At 38.0% G+C, this 18,219-nt stretch overlaps 1 protein-coding gene across 5 annotated transcripts in view; it reads right to left on the bottom strand.

Annotated features, from left to right (window-relative positions):
• Window positions 1-18,219, bottom strand: part of CCNY (cyclin Y) — a 133,911-nt gene that overhangs the window by 4,177 nt on the left and 111,515 nt on the right. For all 5 annotated transcript variants that reach the window (XM_052806166.1, XM_052806191.1, XM_052806173.1 and 2 more), the window contains 2 exons: window positions 9,577-9,743; window positions 4,777-4,939 (listed from right to left, as the gene is read on the bottom strand). In XM_052806166.1, the coding sequence (XP_052662126.1) occupies window positions 4,777-4,939; window positions 9,577-9,743 (330 nt within the window). The remainder of the gene's footprint in view (window positions 1-4,776; window positions 4,940-9,576; window positions 9,744-18,219) is intronic.

Here is an 18,219-nt window from a genome sequence, read left to right as displayed (position 1 = left end):
TGCAAAGACCAGAGGCAGGTATGACAGAAGCACACAACTCATACATCTGAGAGCAAGTTCACCTAATGCTTTGGTCAAGCCAGCCACAAAACATGGCTAAATTAAAAAAAGCAAACCCCAAACAACACAAAACCTACCACCACCACCAAGAAACCAGTTGCTACTTTTTAGTTGGAACCTGAATTTCCTTTTGTTAAGAGCATTCTTGAATACAGTTTTCTTTCTTGGTGCACATGAAGAGAACAGAATAAAATAAAGCAAATATTCCCATTGCTTTGTAGACCATAACTTAACTCACTTAAAACTGCTTAATAACATTTTATTTAATTTAACCAGGAACTCAATGGACTAAGAAAGTTTATGCAATTCAATTGGATTCAAAATCCAATAGACGAAAAACTTCTAATCATGAAATAATGTGCCAAGGCACGGCTTGGCAAATAGGTGTACTGAGGTGGAGCTCAGCTTTTTTCAGCTGCCAATCAGGCTATTACCTCAGGCATCAAACAGCTAGAGAAGGTAATCACTTCAAAATTGCCTGTTTCACAGGAAAATTTCCGTTCTGGCACTTAGTCAGACAAAATGAAATTTTGCTTGGAAGTGGCACTTAATATTTGGCATCTCTAGGCTCTGGTGATTAATCATATGGATAAGAAAAACATCAACTACTGTTTGAAGCAATCCTATATCTAAAGATGCCTCTTCATTTGCAAATAATTTACAAAATTGACATTTGGAGCCTGTTTGGCAAGTTAGTCAACTTTAGCATAACATATGGGGAGACAAAACAAAAGCAGAAAGTTGTAAATATTTATTATTGTCCTTCAGTTAAAATAAATCCAAACAGCTTATAAACACCTTTCTGTCACCTGATATTTCTGTTGCTTTTATTGCTGGAAAAAGAAACCAATTTTTCACAGTTGCAAGGGACCATTTCTCATATGAAATCAAAACATTCTTAAAAACAGGAACACTATTCAATCATGTGAAATTTTGTTGGACTTGATTGTAATATCTGTAATCAGCTAGAAAAATGCATACATATATAGTCTTCCATGATATATATGCACACAGAACTAGAAGTCAGTTCCTCTGCTAAGTTATAAGATTCTAGATGAGACTTTGTCACTGGTGAAGAAGGTGGGTAAGGAGAAAGGAGGGGGGAGAAAGGCAGTAATAGTAGTAGCATAAATTTTAGCTGCATGCACGTATTTGTGCAGGGCAGGAAAGCAGCAGAGCTGGCTATGGCTTCACTGCCGGGAATGCACAAAGGCACACAACTGTGAGTGCTGCAACACCTCCAAAAAATCGACAAACCAGAGAGAACTTAGCAGGGACAGACAGCACAAAGTCTGGAAGGGTTATATATAAGGAAAATGTTAACAAAAAAAAAAAAATCACTAGAACAACTAGAAGTTGTGATGATGGGGGTTCGCCTTAATTTATGGAGAATGAAAAGAAGAGCTATCGGGTTACTCCTGACAAAAGAGCAGGGGAGTTTTGCTTTCTCTCCGCTTCTTGGCTAAGAGGGTTCTAAACATACAAAACATGCAGGATTGCGATCAATCACTGTGACAGTGGGAAGCTGGAGGGATACAAAGACACTTCTTTACTTGTAACTTAGATACTTTTCTCCTCTTTTTTGTCTGTTTGACCTATGGGACTGTACCTCTTTAGGGTCAAGAAAATACAGCACGTAGTTCTAAGGGTTTGAACTATGTGCTCAACCTTTATCCTAACAATAAAAAGCTCAGACACAACATACAGTCAGTTAAATTGGGAGTGCACTAATGAATGCTCATACAAAATCTAGCCTTGAAATGAGCACAATGCTAAGATCACAAGCAGAAATAGGGTAGGCACGTCTTGTGTATTTACCCCGAAGAGCAGAATCTGACTCATATTTAGCTCAGTTCATAGGAGAATAACCAGGTCCAAGAGTAGGAAATTACAAAGTAGCGCATTAAGGTTGGATATCCAACAATCTTCTTGGCAGAAAAATCTCCCATATTAGAAAATAGTTCTCAGGAGAAGCAAAGGAAGCCTTGACATTTGACATAATTAAAAGGAAGGAGAAAACACGCTACAACATATGCTGGTTGGAACAAACAGCATTGGCATGTGGACAGACTGGATGATGTAATGAAAGGTTATTTGCCATTTTTAACTTGCATGATTCCATACAATGGGAAAAAAAAAAAGAGGGGTCATGAAAATGGTTTCTGGCTACCAGGTAGACTGGTGTAGCAAATTCAGGACTTTTAGGCCACAGACTGATAAAAAGTAAGAAAAAATTACTTTCATCTAGTCATTTAAAAGACAAAGCTGCTTCTTAAGTGTCAACTGTGGGAACATTAAATCGGGAAAAACATCCACTGCAGATGCTCCAGAAAGCGATGTCATTTTTAACAAGTACTATAAGCCCTTATAACACCTCTAAGCTGATGGATCTTGTCCAGCATTTCCATTTGATGAGGAACAGTATTTACTAGCCTTGTCCTTGGTCTTCTTGGTTTTGGTTTTTTTGTTTGTTTGGTTTTTTTTTCATCACAGGTATGTCAACCTCATGATATTTGCAGAAATAGCAACACAGATTCTGCCATGCCAGATCTAATACTCCTGCTTTAGATACATAAAATAGCTTGAAAACACCAAAGTAGTAAAAGTGTGTTATAATATAAGCATTTCTCTATGCAAGACCTTTCGTGATCTCAAATGTCAGTAAATAAGTTGTTTTAAATCTTAGGACTGAGCCAGCTCCTTTCAGTTTACCAGACAAGGCAAATCCTTCCACTACATACGTACGTTCGCTACGAGTCTGTTGTCTTTCATCACAGACTGCAGCTTTTCTCTCAGTATCAAAAATACCACAGCCTGTGTGGTACTACATCTACTCCACTTGACAATCCAGGCAACTGATTTAAAACCAGAGAACTCTGGGCTGAACAGCACACGAGAGACCTAGAAAAGTGCTGCAAATGCATTTTGATAACTCTTGGCAAGCTAAATGCTTAACTGTGCTCAAGGAACTAGGCTATAAATTATGCTGTCAACTAGTTTCAAGGGCACACTAATGACAACCAAGTATTGCCAGGGAACAAGGCAGTTCCCATCGTGTTCCCTTCCTTCTGGCCACAGAACAGAGGCAAGGAGCTGGTAGACCAAGCTGGTTTCACAGGAGATACTTTTCCCTGAAGACATCCTCTTTGGCTAGCAGGTTTACTTTAGAGCCGACTTCTGCTAGCAGCACAAAGCATCCCCGACATGGGAAAATTTTTCGTAATATGGATTTATTGAAGAAAATATCCCATTACTTCTTTTTAAATATGCCTTCTCTTTAGTTAGCACAGAAGAACCACCAGTATTCTCTGGGTATTTACAGTCATTTCCTATTTTCTTTTCTTCCAAGGTTTTAGGAGCTATCATTGTTACCTTCATTTGTAACTGGCTGTTACACATTGCGTGCGATACAGAGTGGCAGTGTTGGGAAACACTGTACTAAATTCTCTTCAAACAGTAATTCACTCAATTTTAATATATCTAATGGCACTTATTATCAAGACCCAGCATCTAATAACTTAGTAAACTACCTCTTTTCATTTAAGATTACAATCCCAATGAATTTTCTTTTTTTTTTTAATTCTCTTCAACAGAAACAAAATCTGACGCAAATTTACATCACACTCCATACACAGAATTAAGTTACATTCTTATTGGAGCTATCTGTGAAATTTAGAAAGAATGAGAAATACAGCTTTAGTGAAATCTGCTTTGATTCCTTCTCCACCACTTTCTGTTCCCATTACAGTCACAAACAAGTCAATTAACCTTCCCACGCACCATTTCACTGCACAAAAACGTGTATAATACTGCTTGCCTGTTTCACAGGAGCACTAGGAGTTTCAGAACGTGCAAAGCTGACTCTAACCCGTGCAAAGCTGACTCTAACCCACAGGCAAACAACTTCTAGTGCAAAGCTGTTATGTAATTAAAGACCTATGATGTTAAAAGCAGCTAGCATCTAACAACAAATTTCAAAATTAGTAACAAAATGTGTACACACTCATGCAATAATGCCCTTATTTGAAAAACTTCATATCAGAAAGCTCAGGAAAGATAGATTCCAGTCTTGCAGAGTGCCCACAATTGGCTGGTGATTTTAAATTCCTCCTGTGTCTGTGGGAATTCATAGTGCCCTGCATTTCACAGGTCCAGACCATCTGACACAGTGCTTTCTGCACATGGTATATTCAGGTCTCATAAGCATTCATGATTTATTCACTAAAGATGTGTGCTCATTTCTGTCTTCCCATTACTAAGAAAAACACCACGGGAGGTAACAGACTTGGATCCACTGAAGTGGAGCAGTAGCAGATAACAAGCACATGGAATAGTTATTTTCAGCAATACTTGTTAATATTCTGTCCTTTAAGGTGGATCACTTGGTTTCTTGAAACCGATTAACACACAAAGCCAGACTGTGAACAGAGTCGTTGTAAAACTTGGGGGTACTTTTACAAGGCCAGTTCAGACAACTGGAACTGAAAAAGAAATGGAAAGCAAGACAAGGTATGAAGCAAATTGGGCCAAAAAGCTGTCCCCACATCCATGAATACCCAAAGCACAAACAAAACACTTATGAAAATCGGGGCACATGATATTCTAGTATCTCACGGGGGATTACTTGGGAAGAGATGGAAGAAGGAAGAAACAACACAAAAGTTCCAAATCCCCCTATATATTCAACTCAAGCAATATAAAAAGAAAGTATCTTACCTCAAGTTTATATGCCCTGTCCCTGCTGAGGGGCTCCAAAGGAAAACTCAGGTTATTCGCTTCTGCCAGGTAACGCAAATCAAAATAATACTTGGCATAAACACTGGAGGGAACATTAATATTGAACTGCAACAGCTCAAGAAATTGGCGTTCCAGCTCATTCCTGTAGAAAGAAGATAAATGTGAAAACATATTTCAGACTGTGCATTCTGAATGTAATTTACTTTTAATTGCAAATGGTATAAACCAAGTTCATTTCTCATTCTTGCTAGATGCAATTATCCAAGCCTAAGGTCTGACCTAGTCTACCAAGTTCTATCAGCATGAGGAATATGAGCCAATGAGGAATATGAAAGATGCTGCACCTTGCGGCTGCTGCTGCAGTGGCAATCAAATCCAGGCACAAACTTTTGCTAGTGGAAGGGCACCTTCATCAGTTTAGCTAATACAATCTGGGAAAGAAAAGCTAGCAGGAAAAAAAAAAAAAAATCTTGTCGTTTCTGCTGTACCTCCACTAGGTGGATCTGCACACACAGCTATGCAAACACAAAATGCAGACATGCCCTAAATTTGTCAGACATCTCTCATAGATGCTGCAAATTACTCTAACACCTAAATTACTGGAGAACTTATTTACTCTCTTCAGCCTTTCATAATCAATCATTTAGAACTAGTCATGGGAAACCTGACTTTTTCAGCGTACTCTCTCGTCTTCACAAACAGAATGAAGAAATTTTTCCCTAGGATGTGCAACCAAAATTCAGTGGTGATCATTTGTTTTTCAGTACCTAAACCAAATGTTTGTCAAAATACCTGATAGGAACAGAGGTCCTATTTGAGCTCCCACCCCATGAAAACTTTGGTACAGCAATATTTTATTGCCTATACCAGTACATGAAAAAGCATGTTAAGAAATAAGCAAATCAACAAAATTAAGCACTGGAAAAATTCATAAATTGCATGGTAACTAGACATCCTACATTATACTTATGCAGGAACATATGATATCTTCAAAACAGTGATTTCAAGATATGAGAAATAAAAGAATAAATGGGTGGTGAAAGCTGTACATGTTTGCTGAAGAGTATAGGGACTGCACAGCTGTGTTACTAGCAGGTATTGACTGACTATGATATTGCATTTAAGTTACATTTTGACTGCAGTGTAAGTGTGCAGGGAATCTGCAGGCAGTTGGCAATAGAAGAGGAAGGATCTGAGGATAAAAAGAAAAAGTACTGGTACAGTACTTTTTTGACACTGAATGATTTTTCTTCTCCTCACTCTTTACTCTTACATCACTCTTAATATCATAATCATTGTCCTTTCTTACCTTCACTCTCTCTGCACCAAAATTCTATGTTTACATAATGATAAATATTAACTTACATTAAAAGACTATCTAAAAGCTGGATATGGACTCTTTGGCATGAATTCACACTGTTGAAGATTCTAGCTTTTAAAAAATCCAAATTAAAAAACCTACATTTAAGACAGCTATCAATAAATACAGAAGATTATCTTTAAATGTCCTTTTTTACTGCCAAGATTTTACTTTCTGCAAGCTAAGCCTAAAGGTCTATGTTAATGGATAATATAAAGCCTACTTTAATGGAGAAAGACATTGGTTGTACCTCTTTTGAAGAGCATCCTGAAATCTTTAAGAAAAAACCATAGCCTCAGATTCTTACTATCCTCTAGCTCCCAGATTTAAAGGCCAGATCAGCAGACTAACTACAGCTGAGAAAGAACAAAAAAAATACAGGTATTTCTTATTTGAACTAATGTAATTTAACTAACCACCATACCCTCCTTCCCCCATAAATCTACATTAGACTGCTTTAGCATATGCTTTCCTGTGGCCACTCCTCAAATTCGCACAGAAATTCAAGGTAATGCTACGTACATGACCACAGATACACACTGCACTTCAGTCCTCCCAAGTCCTCTGTTAGCTTTTAGGCACAGTTCAATGTACTGATGGTGACTTATAAAACACTGAAAAGTCTGCATGATGTTTTGCAAGAAACACTTATGCTGAATGACTCACAGCAGTTGATGATTTTCACCTAGAGTTTTTCTGCTTTATTAATATAAACAATGAAAGCCCCCATCTTGCATAGAACTACACTTCAAAATCGTAACACTGTACTGTCCCAACTACCTGAAAAATAAGAAAGAAAGAAAGAAAAAACAATCCACCAGACTAGGAATAGGAGGAAAAAGAAATATAGAAAAACTGGCAGCAGGAATATAAACAGCTGGTCAACAAGCACCAAAATCTTTGCTGGAGGATTCACAAGGAGCCCCAAACGCACAGTCCATGAGCCAGATCACCAAGTACCATATAGAGAGCACAGGCTCCCCAAAGACTTCTGGTTTTGCAGTTTGCAAGAACCTTAAAATCTTTAAGAAGAGGTTAAGAAGCTAAAAACTTTTGAGGACGAGGACTCATCACAGTTTGGCTTAGGGAATGTGCAGGGCAGAAAGAGGGCCGACGTTAGCATGGAAGCACAGGTCCACCACATGAGTAATGGTGTTATATAGCTCAAGTGCAACTTCTAACAGTAGCACCATCACATGTGTTTGTCAAAAACAATAACCTCTTTTTTTTGTTTCCTTTCACACCATCACAGTATGCCTCATCACCTGCCTTCAAAAAAAGCCCTGAGAATCAGCAATTTCAAAACTCCTATTTATAACCATTCCTGTTTAATACTGTCATACGGCACAGTCAGACCTGTCAGTCTGCTTCAAGCTGTTCAGCACTCTACTTCAGCTCATGTCCCAGCTTCAGAAATACTTTAAAAGCTCCTAGATTTGCCTTAGAGGAGGAGTGAATGGAGGGAGGCCCTTACTGCCACTGAATACCTGAAAGCATGAGAAAAGGATCAAGGGAGAAGTAGCTTAGCAAAATCATTCAGGAAACACTCAAAACAGTCAAGGAAGCATTATCAAATTGTTCTGCATGGAATAATACTGCACACAGAAATGTGAAGGGCCTGATTTTAGCTTCTTGCCCCTCCTACCCCCCCCTTTGATTTTCGAAATCTCATTCTGTCTGGATTATGTTGGAAAAGAAGTAACATCAACCATCCTTAAAGTAGCTTACATATTTTAAAACAGATACTGAAATGGCATTATGTGGTATTTCCCACCTCTATTTTGAAACTAGAGTTTTCCCCAAACTAATGAAAGTACCTACAGCATACAACAGCAATGCAAGCTTTGTGTTTTTCACTTCGACTCAGGATAAAAACCCCACCTTATTACAAACTGCTTGTTAATACAAGATTTAGAGATAACTTTTCTAATACTTGAGCAATGACAGCTACTCACAATTTATAAGTCTTATCTAGCAGTGTATAAGCATGCTTAATTTAAAGCCATCAGCTGACTCCTAACATTCAACCTTTCCCTTGCAGATCATTTTTAGACCTGCTATAAATCTGACAAACAGCGAACTATTAAGAAACTAAATTAGGGCTGCTTTAGCAAAAACGCTTGGCCTTTCACTGCTTTGAGATTGCAAACTGAGATTCAAAAAACATTCTGTCTGTATAAACATTTCTTCTCATCTACTTCCCTCCTTCCCTCTTCCCTCCTCCCAGAGTGGTTATCCACAACAAACTCTCTTCAGTGGCTGCAATCCTGACTTAAGTGAGTTAAAGCAGAGACGAGTCTCTATGCTTCTCATTACAGATGCTTAGCTCTGCTTAAAAGAGCTCTGAAACACACAGATACTGTACTAAACCATCTTTTTAATAATGTGATTGTTGTTAGTTCTTATAAAAGAAGGGGTGCACCAGTAGACTGAAAACGTCACTCTCTGAATGCAAGAGCCGCAGTGGCCCGTCAGGGCATCCGGCCCCTGGCACCATCGCAGCGCCAATTCCACCTGCAGCCCTTCCAGGGCCGCTCTCGCACGCGTGCCAGCTCAGGTAAGGGCACCTCGGAAAGCACGCGTGGTATGTGACTCAGCCCTGAATGTATAGATGATACAAACCCCAGGCACTTCAGCCAGTATATGTAATAGCTGCCAACCAACCAACCAAAAAAAAGCACTAGGCTATTTAGTGAAGTGAGCATTCATTTTAGCATTTGTAAACATTAAGATCTTAATTGCGTTTATTCTTATTACAGTTCTTTTTATCACTGTTGGAATATACTCTTAATATGACTCAGGAGTATCCAGCCAGGTACCACAACTCTCTATGCTGTTACAATATGCACTTCTTAAGAATGCCAACAGATAAAAAAGTGGAAAAATGGAAATTTCTCTTTGCAAGTTCAAATACTAGCTTTTTACCTTCTTGGAAATGAACTCAGCAGGATACACAGGGGAAAAAAATCAAAAACCCAAAAGCACTGATTTTGGATAATGAAGTGGGTGATCATCTAAGGGTCATTAGGATCACAACAAATTCTTTTCCTGCCTTACATGTTAGTCTACTTTCTGTATGAAGAACTAGCACGACAGTAAATGTTGCTGAAGTGAATACATGCAGACTCATTGGATGTGGGTTTTTTTGTCAAGTCATACATTTAAATATTCTGCAGGTCTGTTTTCAGCACCGTGCATGAACATCCAGTGGTAAAATACACTTCAACCAGGAAACAAAGATAATTCATGTCTTCTATGTAAGCAACTGTCAAGTAGACCTCATGCCATCTATCAACATCCACCATGTTTAGATACAATGCAGATATACAAACTTTATGTAATTTATGAGAGAACTTCCCATCCCCCTCATACATGCAGATCTTGGCATTCATTGACAAAGATAAACATACTGCACTCACATGTCTTCGACCGTGATATCTTTCAGGATCTGGCAGTAATCCACGTTCCACACTGCCTGGTCGTCCCAAACTTTGGATGCCAGTAGAATTGCACCCAGTACAATTCGCTTCCAGTTTGCTGGACAAATATCTATCTCTGCATAAGTTAAAAGTCTTTCAAGATATACCTGTGGAAACACATTAAAATCAAAACTCAAACTATTTTGCTATTAAGTAGAAATGAAAAAGAAAACTATTCTCATAAATCCATTCCAGCGATTTTAAAACAGTAATCTGCTCTCAAGAAGATTCTTTGATAAAAACTGTAGGTTTAAATACATACATTTATACCAAGCTCAAGACTGGATGTGACGATTCATATTTTAGTTGACCTTTGCCTTCTGATCATATTACCAGAAAAAACCCTGTTATTTTTCTATCTGTAACTGTTAGTAATATAGTCACACATTGGAATGAATTCAAATGATAGCTTAAATAAATTATTAAAATAATAATGTAAACAAATAAAATGCTAATTACTAACAAGGAAGGCAAGGGTACGCTATCAATAATAGTTACTAGCTATCATACAAAAAACTATAGCTGTAATTCACGGGCAATTATTTATCAGATATGGCATCACATCATGCCAGGCTACTCTGGCAAGCCTGTGTGAAGAGATTCTATAGGCACCTATAGGATGGACGGAGGAAGTTACCACAGAAACAGCAAGCTGAACAGAGAGGAAAAGTATGTGCTAAGAAGGTAATTCATAACAGTTTCCTCTGGACTGATAAGCTCTGGACCGATAAGCTCTGGAGACGAGTAACAGTAATCCTGCTGGACCCCCAAGAACTGACGAACTCGGGACACCACAGTCTGGCCCCAACTGCCCAAGGCCACCAACACGGGCTAGCATCATCCAGAGCTCATAGGACCCAGACCTCATCCAAGAGGGTGGCGGGTACTACTTACAAAGACTACAGCATTATATACGCACCATCGATGAAACAAGGGACCCCGGAGGGACTTTCTGAACACGTACCAAAAAGCTGCTGGGGAAGGCTGGAGGGTGTGTGTGCGCACTATGACCCTCTGTTTCCAAACACAGAGCTAGGTTGCCCACCCCCACCTCACCCCCAAGCTGATGCTCCAGCCAGGGAACTATGGGTGAATAGGTGAGGGATCCACAGGAGCGAATAATTCAACATGCTGTGTGAATAGCTACCTGCTATTGGTTACAGCAGCTCAATTACATCAATAACAGACTGCTAAACAAAACGTGTTCTAAGAACTACTGGTTGAGGGTGATCTGTGTGCCCCCCTACTTTATCCCCTGTTAGAACAGGGAAATGACAACAATTATGAATATTTACATGAGAGATGAACAAAACTGAATACTTCTGCAATCCACAACAGTTACACCGTTTATATACTAGCTGAGAAGACACATAATAAATCTCCTGCAGTTTGACTAAGTTAATGTTTATTAGCACCTGATCAAATAATACCCAAAGAATAGCTAATATATCCAAAATTCAATGTAGGATACCTGCTGGTAAGGATTTGAGGGGAAGGGGAAAGGGGGGGATGTAGGGGGAAAACTTTAAAACCCGTAATAGCTCACTTGTGATTTTCTATAAAGACGTGCACTCTTACAAGCACACAGAGGACCTTCAGTGATTTGTGCTTCTGGAAAGATCTAGCATTAGCAGAAAATACTACTACTTAAAGAATAATAATTCATGTATTTTGAAGCACGTGTATTTTTATGAGTCACCAATAACATCAAGGCTGATTACATCCTTCATATAGTTTTGTTCATTAATTTTCATAATTATGATATGTACAAGTAATTAGAGCTTGGCAGCAAGATTACTGAAAACAGTAGACAGCTGTTGTATAATTTAAAGCTTTACAGAAAAAAAATACATTTTATGAAAAAAAGATAAAATATCTGAATACATGTACATGGATATCCAGCCCACAAAATGAACTGTATCACACACTCTGCAGTATAAATGGCATACAGAGTAAGAAAATCATGGGAAAAAATAGAAACCGCACAATATCAGACAACTTTTGTTCAAAGTGGCCACTACAAAGTATAAGTTTTCTGCTTCCTACTCTTACTGAAAGAAAATAAAACTCGAGTTGCAGTGTCTGTAATGGTCACTAACAGTCATATTACAATGAATTTATGTGTAAAAAGTACAAAATTTTCTCTTCTCAACAGACCACCTCTCCCAAGCAACAGATTTCTCAGTCCACCGTGAGGTTATTTCAAACAGGTTTCACTGCACTCTTCTGGCAATGATTTAAGGAAAATCAGATGCAGTCATTTATTAAGTTAGTAAATTCTGCTCTGATTCAGAAACAGAATTTTTTACTGCATTCACTAGCAGGAAGCAAGTCAACTTGTTCTGCAGTTTCGTTTCTCACCTGTGGAACCATTTGCTCTGCACGAAGGAGCAGAACTTGAAACTGGAAGTGCTTCAGCGTGACAAAACAGACACATTTACTGCAACCAACAATTAGTCCTGATATGCTACTCTATAAGAATACAGGTTTGCATTTACTGAAGAACAACCTATTCCTTGTATCTTGTAATAGATCTTATAAAACCCTCTTCACTGCATTGTGATAAAAAGCAATTAGGTGGTTATTCAGGTTGCTAATACTCTTACAAGAGTCTACATTGACTGACAGAAACTAGCAGGAGACTTCATGAGGTACTCTGATGAAAGTACAATATACATGCAAAATATTATACCTACCTGAAAGGCTGCATATTTTATAAAAACAGAACACTGCTTGAGACTCTGAAGGACCAGCATTTTCTTTTAAATACCTAAAGATATTCTTCTACAGATGCTGAATGAAAATTACTTCTGTTCTAACAGAAGAAATACATGGCCGCTAGAGAAAACCGAAAAAATTCCTTTAAGATAGATATGTTTTAAAATAACGTTGAAGTTTTTTACTTACCAATTTAAAACATTTTTTTAAGAGGGATAATGACTGATTTATAGATTATTACCAAAACCCACAAAACATTTAGTAAATATTTATCCCAAGTTTTGGGGATATCTCACCTTCAAATAAATACTGGACTAACTTTAAACAAGTAACAACTAACTTATAAGAGGAAGGTACATACAAAATGGTAGATGAATAGAAATCTTATTTGGAAAAGCACCATCTCATTGATACTACCAATGCCAAAATGGTTTCAATGAATTTTTTAAATTATAGAATACTCAAAGAGTCTGAATAGTTACAGTATGTTGGATATTACAGACTCGTCAAATAAAAAAAAAAAAACTCAGTAAAAAGACCTTTAGCTTTCTCACTCCCCAAAGGGTTCTCTGTTTTTCTTGTGTTAATGGGGAATTAACCTTAATCTTGTTTTAGACACTTTGTTGAACTCAATCTACGTCATTAGGCACAAAAAGACAGGCATAATAAACATTAAAAAATCTCTGTGAAAACAAACTTATACTCAGCTGTAAAGTCAGAATATTTACAGCATGAGACCTTCAGATAAAACCATTGATATTTCAGTTTTTTTCTTAAAAAATAAGAAACGTATAGGTAGCAAAATATTATAAAACTAAAGCTGACTTTTTCAAGAGGCCAGATGCCAGGCTCCTGAAAACATCATTTCTTCTTTAGCTATGATTGGCCCATCTGCCATTCTAACGCTGAAGAAAACCGTAACATTATCTTATAATAGTGTAAAACAAAATATCACTAATTGTTCAAAAATTTATTTTCCTTCATAAGGAAGGCAAACCACTATTTAAGTACAAAATCACAAATCCCAAATTACGTGTCAAGCCCATTATTAAAAACAGAGTTTTGACTTTTTAGTTAGAGCATCACTCTGAAAGATTTTGATGTATAAAACTTGGTATTGGGAGTTTTGCCTATGAAGGCTTTCCAAGTGGTGTATGAGTCCAAAATAAACAGCACCGTTTAAATGCTCTGAGAAACTAAAATTAAGTCCCTAAAAATAAGCAAGTGGTCACTCCAAGGCAAGGGTTCAAGACAGAAACTGAAAAAAAATTGTCTAAGTGGGTGAGGTGGGAAGAGTGGTGGAGACTCAAAGGACTCACCTCTCCTCTAAGTGGCCCAGTAATACTTATAAAACCACAGAAACACAAAGCTCAGTAAAAAGGTGGCATATGGATCTCACCAGAGTTTGTACTACTTGATGGTTCTATTTAGAAGGCTGCCTTTTGCTTTCCAGGCAGCCTGCGTAAACAACGCCCTTACACACTATATTGCACAAACTTGTTCAACTTAACAAGCAAAACTGCTCCTTGAATTATGAACACAAAGCATTCCCTGGAATTGTCCCCGGGAAGCAGAAAACTTCTTTAAAGTAACACACCTTGCTAATGCAGGGAGCTTCATAAGCAGAAAGCGTATGGAAGCCATAGTACCATGTCACTCAAATTACGAAATGAACTTCATTTGCTTTACATCAGTGCTGAATTTGACCCTCGACTGCTAATGAAAACCTCTTAAATTTCAACTTCCCACACACAGTTTTAGTAGTTTTGAATGAATACTCCACAGCTATAGATACACAAAGCATATAAAAATCAGAAAATAGTACCCTTCCTTATGTGCAGCTCTAGCTTAGAGAGAGAAAAAAGAAACAAAAAAGAAAACCAAGCAAGGATTCTGTTGTGGGCTCAAATGCAAAGGCGTTCAGAGAAGAAAAAGTAAACTGATAAGAACAGATAAGAATGATATTGCAAGGAAAGACATAAAGGAGAATAATTCATGACAGATGAACTTACACCTTGAGCAGATGAATTTACATCTAAGTAAAAAGGGAGCATAAACTTGCTAGTACCTTCCCACCAGCACATACTTGAGAAATCAGCTTTAAAAATTAAATAGGAGCTTGATAAGACACTATTCTTATACTACCTTCATTACCATATTTGAGCATCTTCCAATAGCATGTTGAAGGACATGAATAATCAATCACTCTTGAGTCCTTGGTGATAACTTGGGCTTAATTCCAGACATAAGGTTTGTTGGAGTGAGGCTCTGTATCATCTTCTGATAAAACTGAAGATGATAAATACCTTGCCAGGAGAAAGGTGCTTAGTGTGGCTTCTGGCTCCTTTCTTGAAAATGCCTTAAAAGAGACCATTTTGTTTGTTCACTTGCTGTGGCCTCCCTGACTCAGTCTTGGGTTTTAAGTGTATGTGTTCAAGTAAGAGAAGACAGAAGAAGAACAAGATGACTTCTTGCAGCAAACATCTGTAAAAGTTTCTCGAGGTCCTCAGCTAATGTGGAAATTCACTGTAATCTAGGACTTGTCACCCAAAAATATGCCTATGCTGTCACATTAGTGTAGCTCTTCCAACTTTCAATCAAGCCCACTCAGTCACACACAGAGTCTTTGTTCTAGCTCGCCCTCTCTAGCTCTAATTTGGAGAGAACCAGGTGACTGCAGATTGTGAAATTTAGGCTGGTACATACCTGAGCTCTTGCCCTACTGATGTAGAGCATCCTCCTAACAGCAGTATACACAGAGCCAAGTGAGCTCTGCCTCCTATGCAAATGTGAGAAAGTTCATTATTCCTCACAAATAGAGCTCTTGACCACTGTTTTCATCTCAGAGCATTTCAATATATTAGGCCTAGGCCATGGTAACAGCCCAAGGACCAAGATTTTGACTTTGATGGGACATCAGAGTAAAAAGGAGAGGTAGTCTGCCATGCACTCGGCAGCCTACACTACTGAAGGGGGACGCTTCCGGCTGCTGCAAAGATGTGCTGAATCAGTACAGACTTTTGGAGAAGGGCCAGGTGGCTCTCAGCCCGTTTGAAGAAGGCTGGTGGGTAGTTAGTGACTATGCTACTCATCCCAAACAAACTTGTGGCTGGTGGGAGAACACCACCTGCTTTTGCTGGCAAAAGCAAGCGAGTCTTCCCACACGCAGGCAGGCATGCTCCACCTCATTTAAAAAAATAGAAAATAAAATACATCACTGAAAATGTTGACCCTGTAATGGTAAGTGTGACATATGGAACTGCCATTTGTATGCAATTATGCCTATACATTGAACAGTGTCTTAAACACAGGTCATTTTCTTAAATATAGGGTTTGTATCAGACTCTGTTCTATGCGGTTCAGTATATTTGTGCGTTGCAATGAATTTCACTGGCTTAATTTTCAAAAGCAAAACAATTTCTACATGTTTTTCAGGACTAGCTGCTGCGAAGTCATATTATAAAGCTGAATTTTAAAAGCTCATTGTAGAAAAGAATATTGTAACTCGCATCCCAGAATGCTGGAAGAAATTTACTTCTATGTCAAAAGACCAAAAAATGCAGAAGAAACAATATGAGAAACGCCTTTTTTTTGTTTTTTAAACAGAAGTCTGAAAAACCTCATCTCCTCTGCATTATTTCAGCACGCCTTCCTTTATAGAAACAGAACTAATAAAAGGTAAAATGAGCTTTTAGTATCTAGAAGACATAAATTAAAATAAATGCCATGATTTGCCTCCACCCACTTTTAACAGCTGTAACCATGCTTAAGAATGGAACTAAAGCTTAAAACAAATTGAAGCTGTTATACCAATGTTACTTCTCAATTAAATTCATCCTTTGCAGTGCCTCTTCTGAAATTAAGCTTTTGTGGCAAAACTTTTGAGCACTTCTCTACTAAACATTCAGAAGTTGAATTCCAAAAAGACAACAGATTTATTCTGCCTTAATTCAACACCTAGTTCTCCTCAAACACTTTAATAGCTTCCAAGAGCCATCTTCATCACACCTATCATTACCCACTTAGTTCTATGACTGTATGTTTTTAGATTTTTTACAGAACGATAACAGGACTATTTAAATAGTCTTAAATAAAGTTACTGATGTGACATTAGCAGAAACTCTCAGTGGCTTCAAACAACATATCATTGGGAATTTTTCCCAGCTTGCAAAGAACAAGTATAACTCAGGTTTAATACCAACAACACTACAATCTTCAAAACTCATTTGTAACGTAATTCAACTCCTAGCTGAAATGAAAATGCAATTCTGATCTGGAAAATACCAATGAACATTGGTCCATCAATACGTTTTTACTTACAAACTCAACACCTCAGTAGGCTAATAATGGAGGTATCAGACTCTGGGAATGAACCACATGGTTTTACATGACTGTCAGTCTAACCAGCTTTGATGGATAACACTTGCACGTCATTGGAGACATTTTAATAACTTGAGCACACATCAGAAGATACACTGCACAGAGTTAAGATTTCAGAAGAGCAATATTGGATTATTATTTTCCACCTCTTTCCACAGACTCGCACCAATATTTTGCAATGATTGACCTTTACACTTGGAGTATCAGCAAATTATTTAATCATAAATGAAACCAATTGGGTGATTTTCCTTTGTTAAGAATTCATTTATCTGAATTAAAAAGAATTTAATTCTATTAATTAAATAAAATTACCACTCCGTGGGTATAGATAATCCTAAATTGGCTTCGAGTTCAATGAACTCTAGAGAGGCTCATTAGCTTAGATACAGCACCACAGGAATGTAGTTAAGTGGCTTCCAAAGCCATTTCAGGTCCAGCAGAGGTACAGAACTGATTTGTTTCAGCACATATCTCGAGCTCATAAATCTGCCAGACCCAAAATGACTCCATGCTGGCCTAGTTTGGATGACTCTGATCTTAACTCTTAGGACTTGGACTTGTAATAGCACAGTGGAGAAGCATTTAGCCATCCATTACCACCGCTAGTCCTGGGGGGCTTTTTTTATCCAGACACAGAACTGTAACATGGCACAAACTAACAGGATCAGCAATAGCATCCAAGCTCCAGCAGTGCTGCTCCAGCAGGGCCACCGCTGAGCCAGAACTAATCCCTGGGGTGATTATTTGCAGTTGGGTGAATCTACCCTGGACTTCCCGAGTGCCTGATAATAACCACAGCATCCAATGTTGACCCAGTTATCTAGGATGTCCTGCTCCCCATGATCCTGGATAGCAGAGAATTGGTTACACAACATCCCAATCAACAGAACATAAATCCGTTCGAAGAAACAGGAAACTAAAGACAGCACTGAAGAGTTCAGTTTTAATTAGTGCAAAACAGCATCTCATTTTTTCCATCTCAGAGGATGTTGTAGCGTACTTTGTATATTATATAATACTCTCAAGTAGAAAGAAAAGTTAAAATACCAGAGGAGGTTTATTTCTTCTTTTTTTTTTTCCCCCCTTCAGGAGGATATATACCAAATATGAAAGTGTCAAATAATTTCATTTCAATATTTCATAATCCAAAAGAACACTCAAATTGTATTAAAATCTTACTATGGCTTCTTATAGAAGTTTTGTTTCTCTTTTTTACTTCATTTTGAAGCTGTTCAACATTAACTTCCAATACTCCACTGACACTTCTTATCACACTGCAGTTGCAGTCTAAGCACCCAAAATACTGTAATTCTTTTTTTAAATGGAGCAGGTTTTCTATGGAGGTTATGAAATTTCCATCCTCGGAGAAACTCAGAACTCAACTGGTCAGGCCTTGATCAGCCTGATCCAGCTGGCTGTGCTTTGAGAAGAGTCCAGACCAGACGTGACCTCCAGAGGGTCCCTTCCAACCTAAATTATTCTGTG

This window comes from Harpia harpyja, chromosome 1, assembly GCF_026419915.1.
Source record: "Harpia harpyja isolate bHarHar1 chromosome 1, bHarHar1 primary haplotype, whole genome shotgun sequence".
Taxonomy (NCBI): domain Eukaryota; kingdom Metazoa; phylum Chordata; class Aves; order Accipitriformes; family Accipitridae; genus Harpia; species Harpia harpyja.
This window is presented reverse-complemented; position numbering and strand designations above follow the sequence as displayed.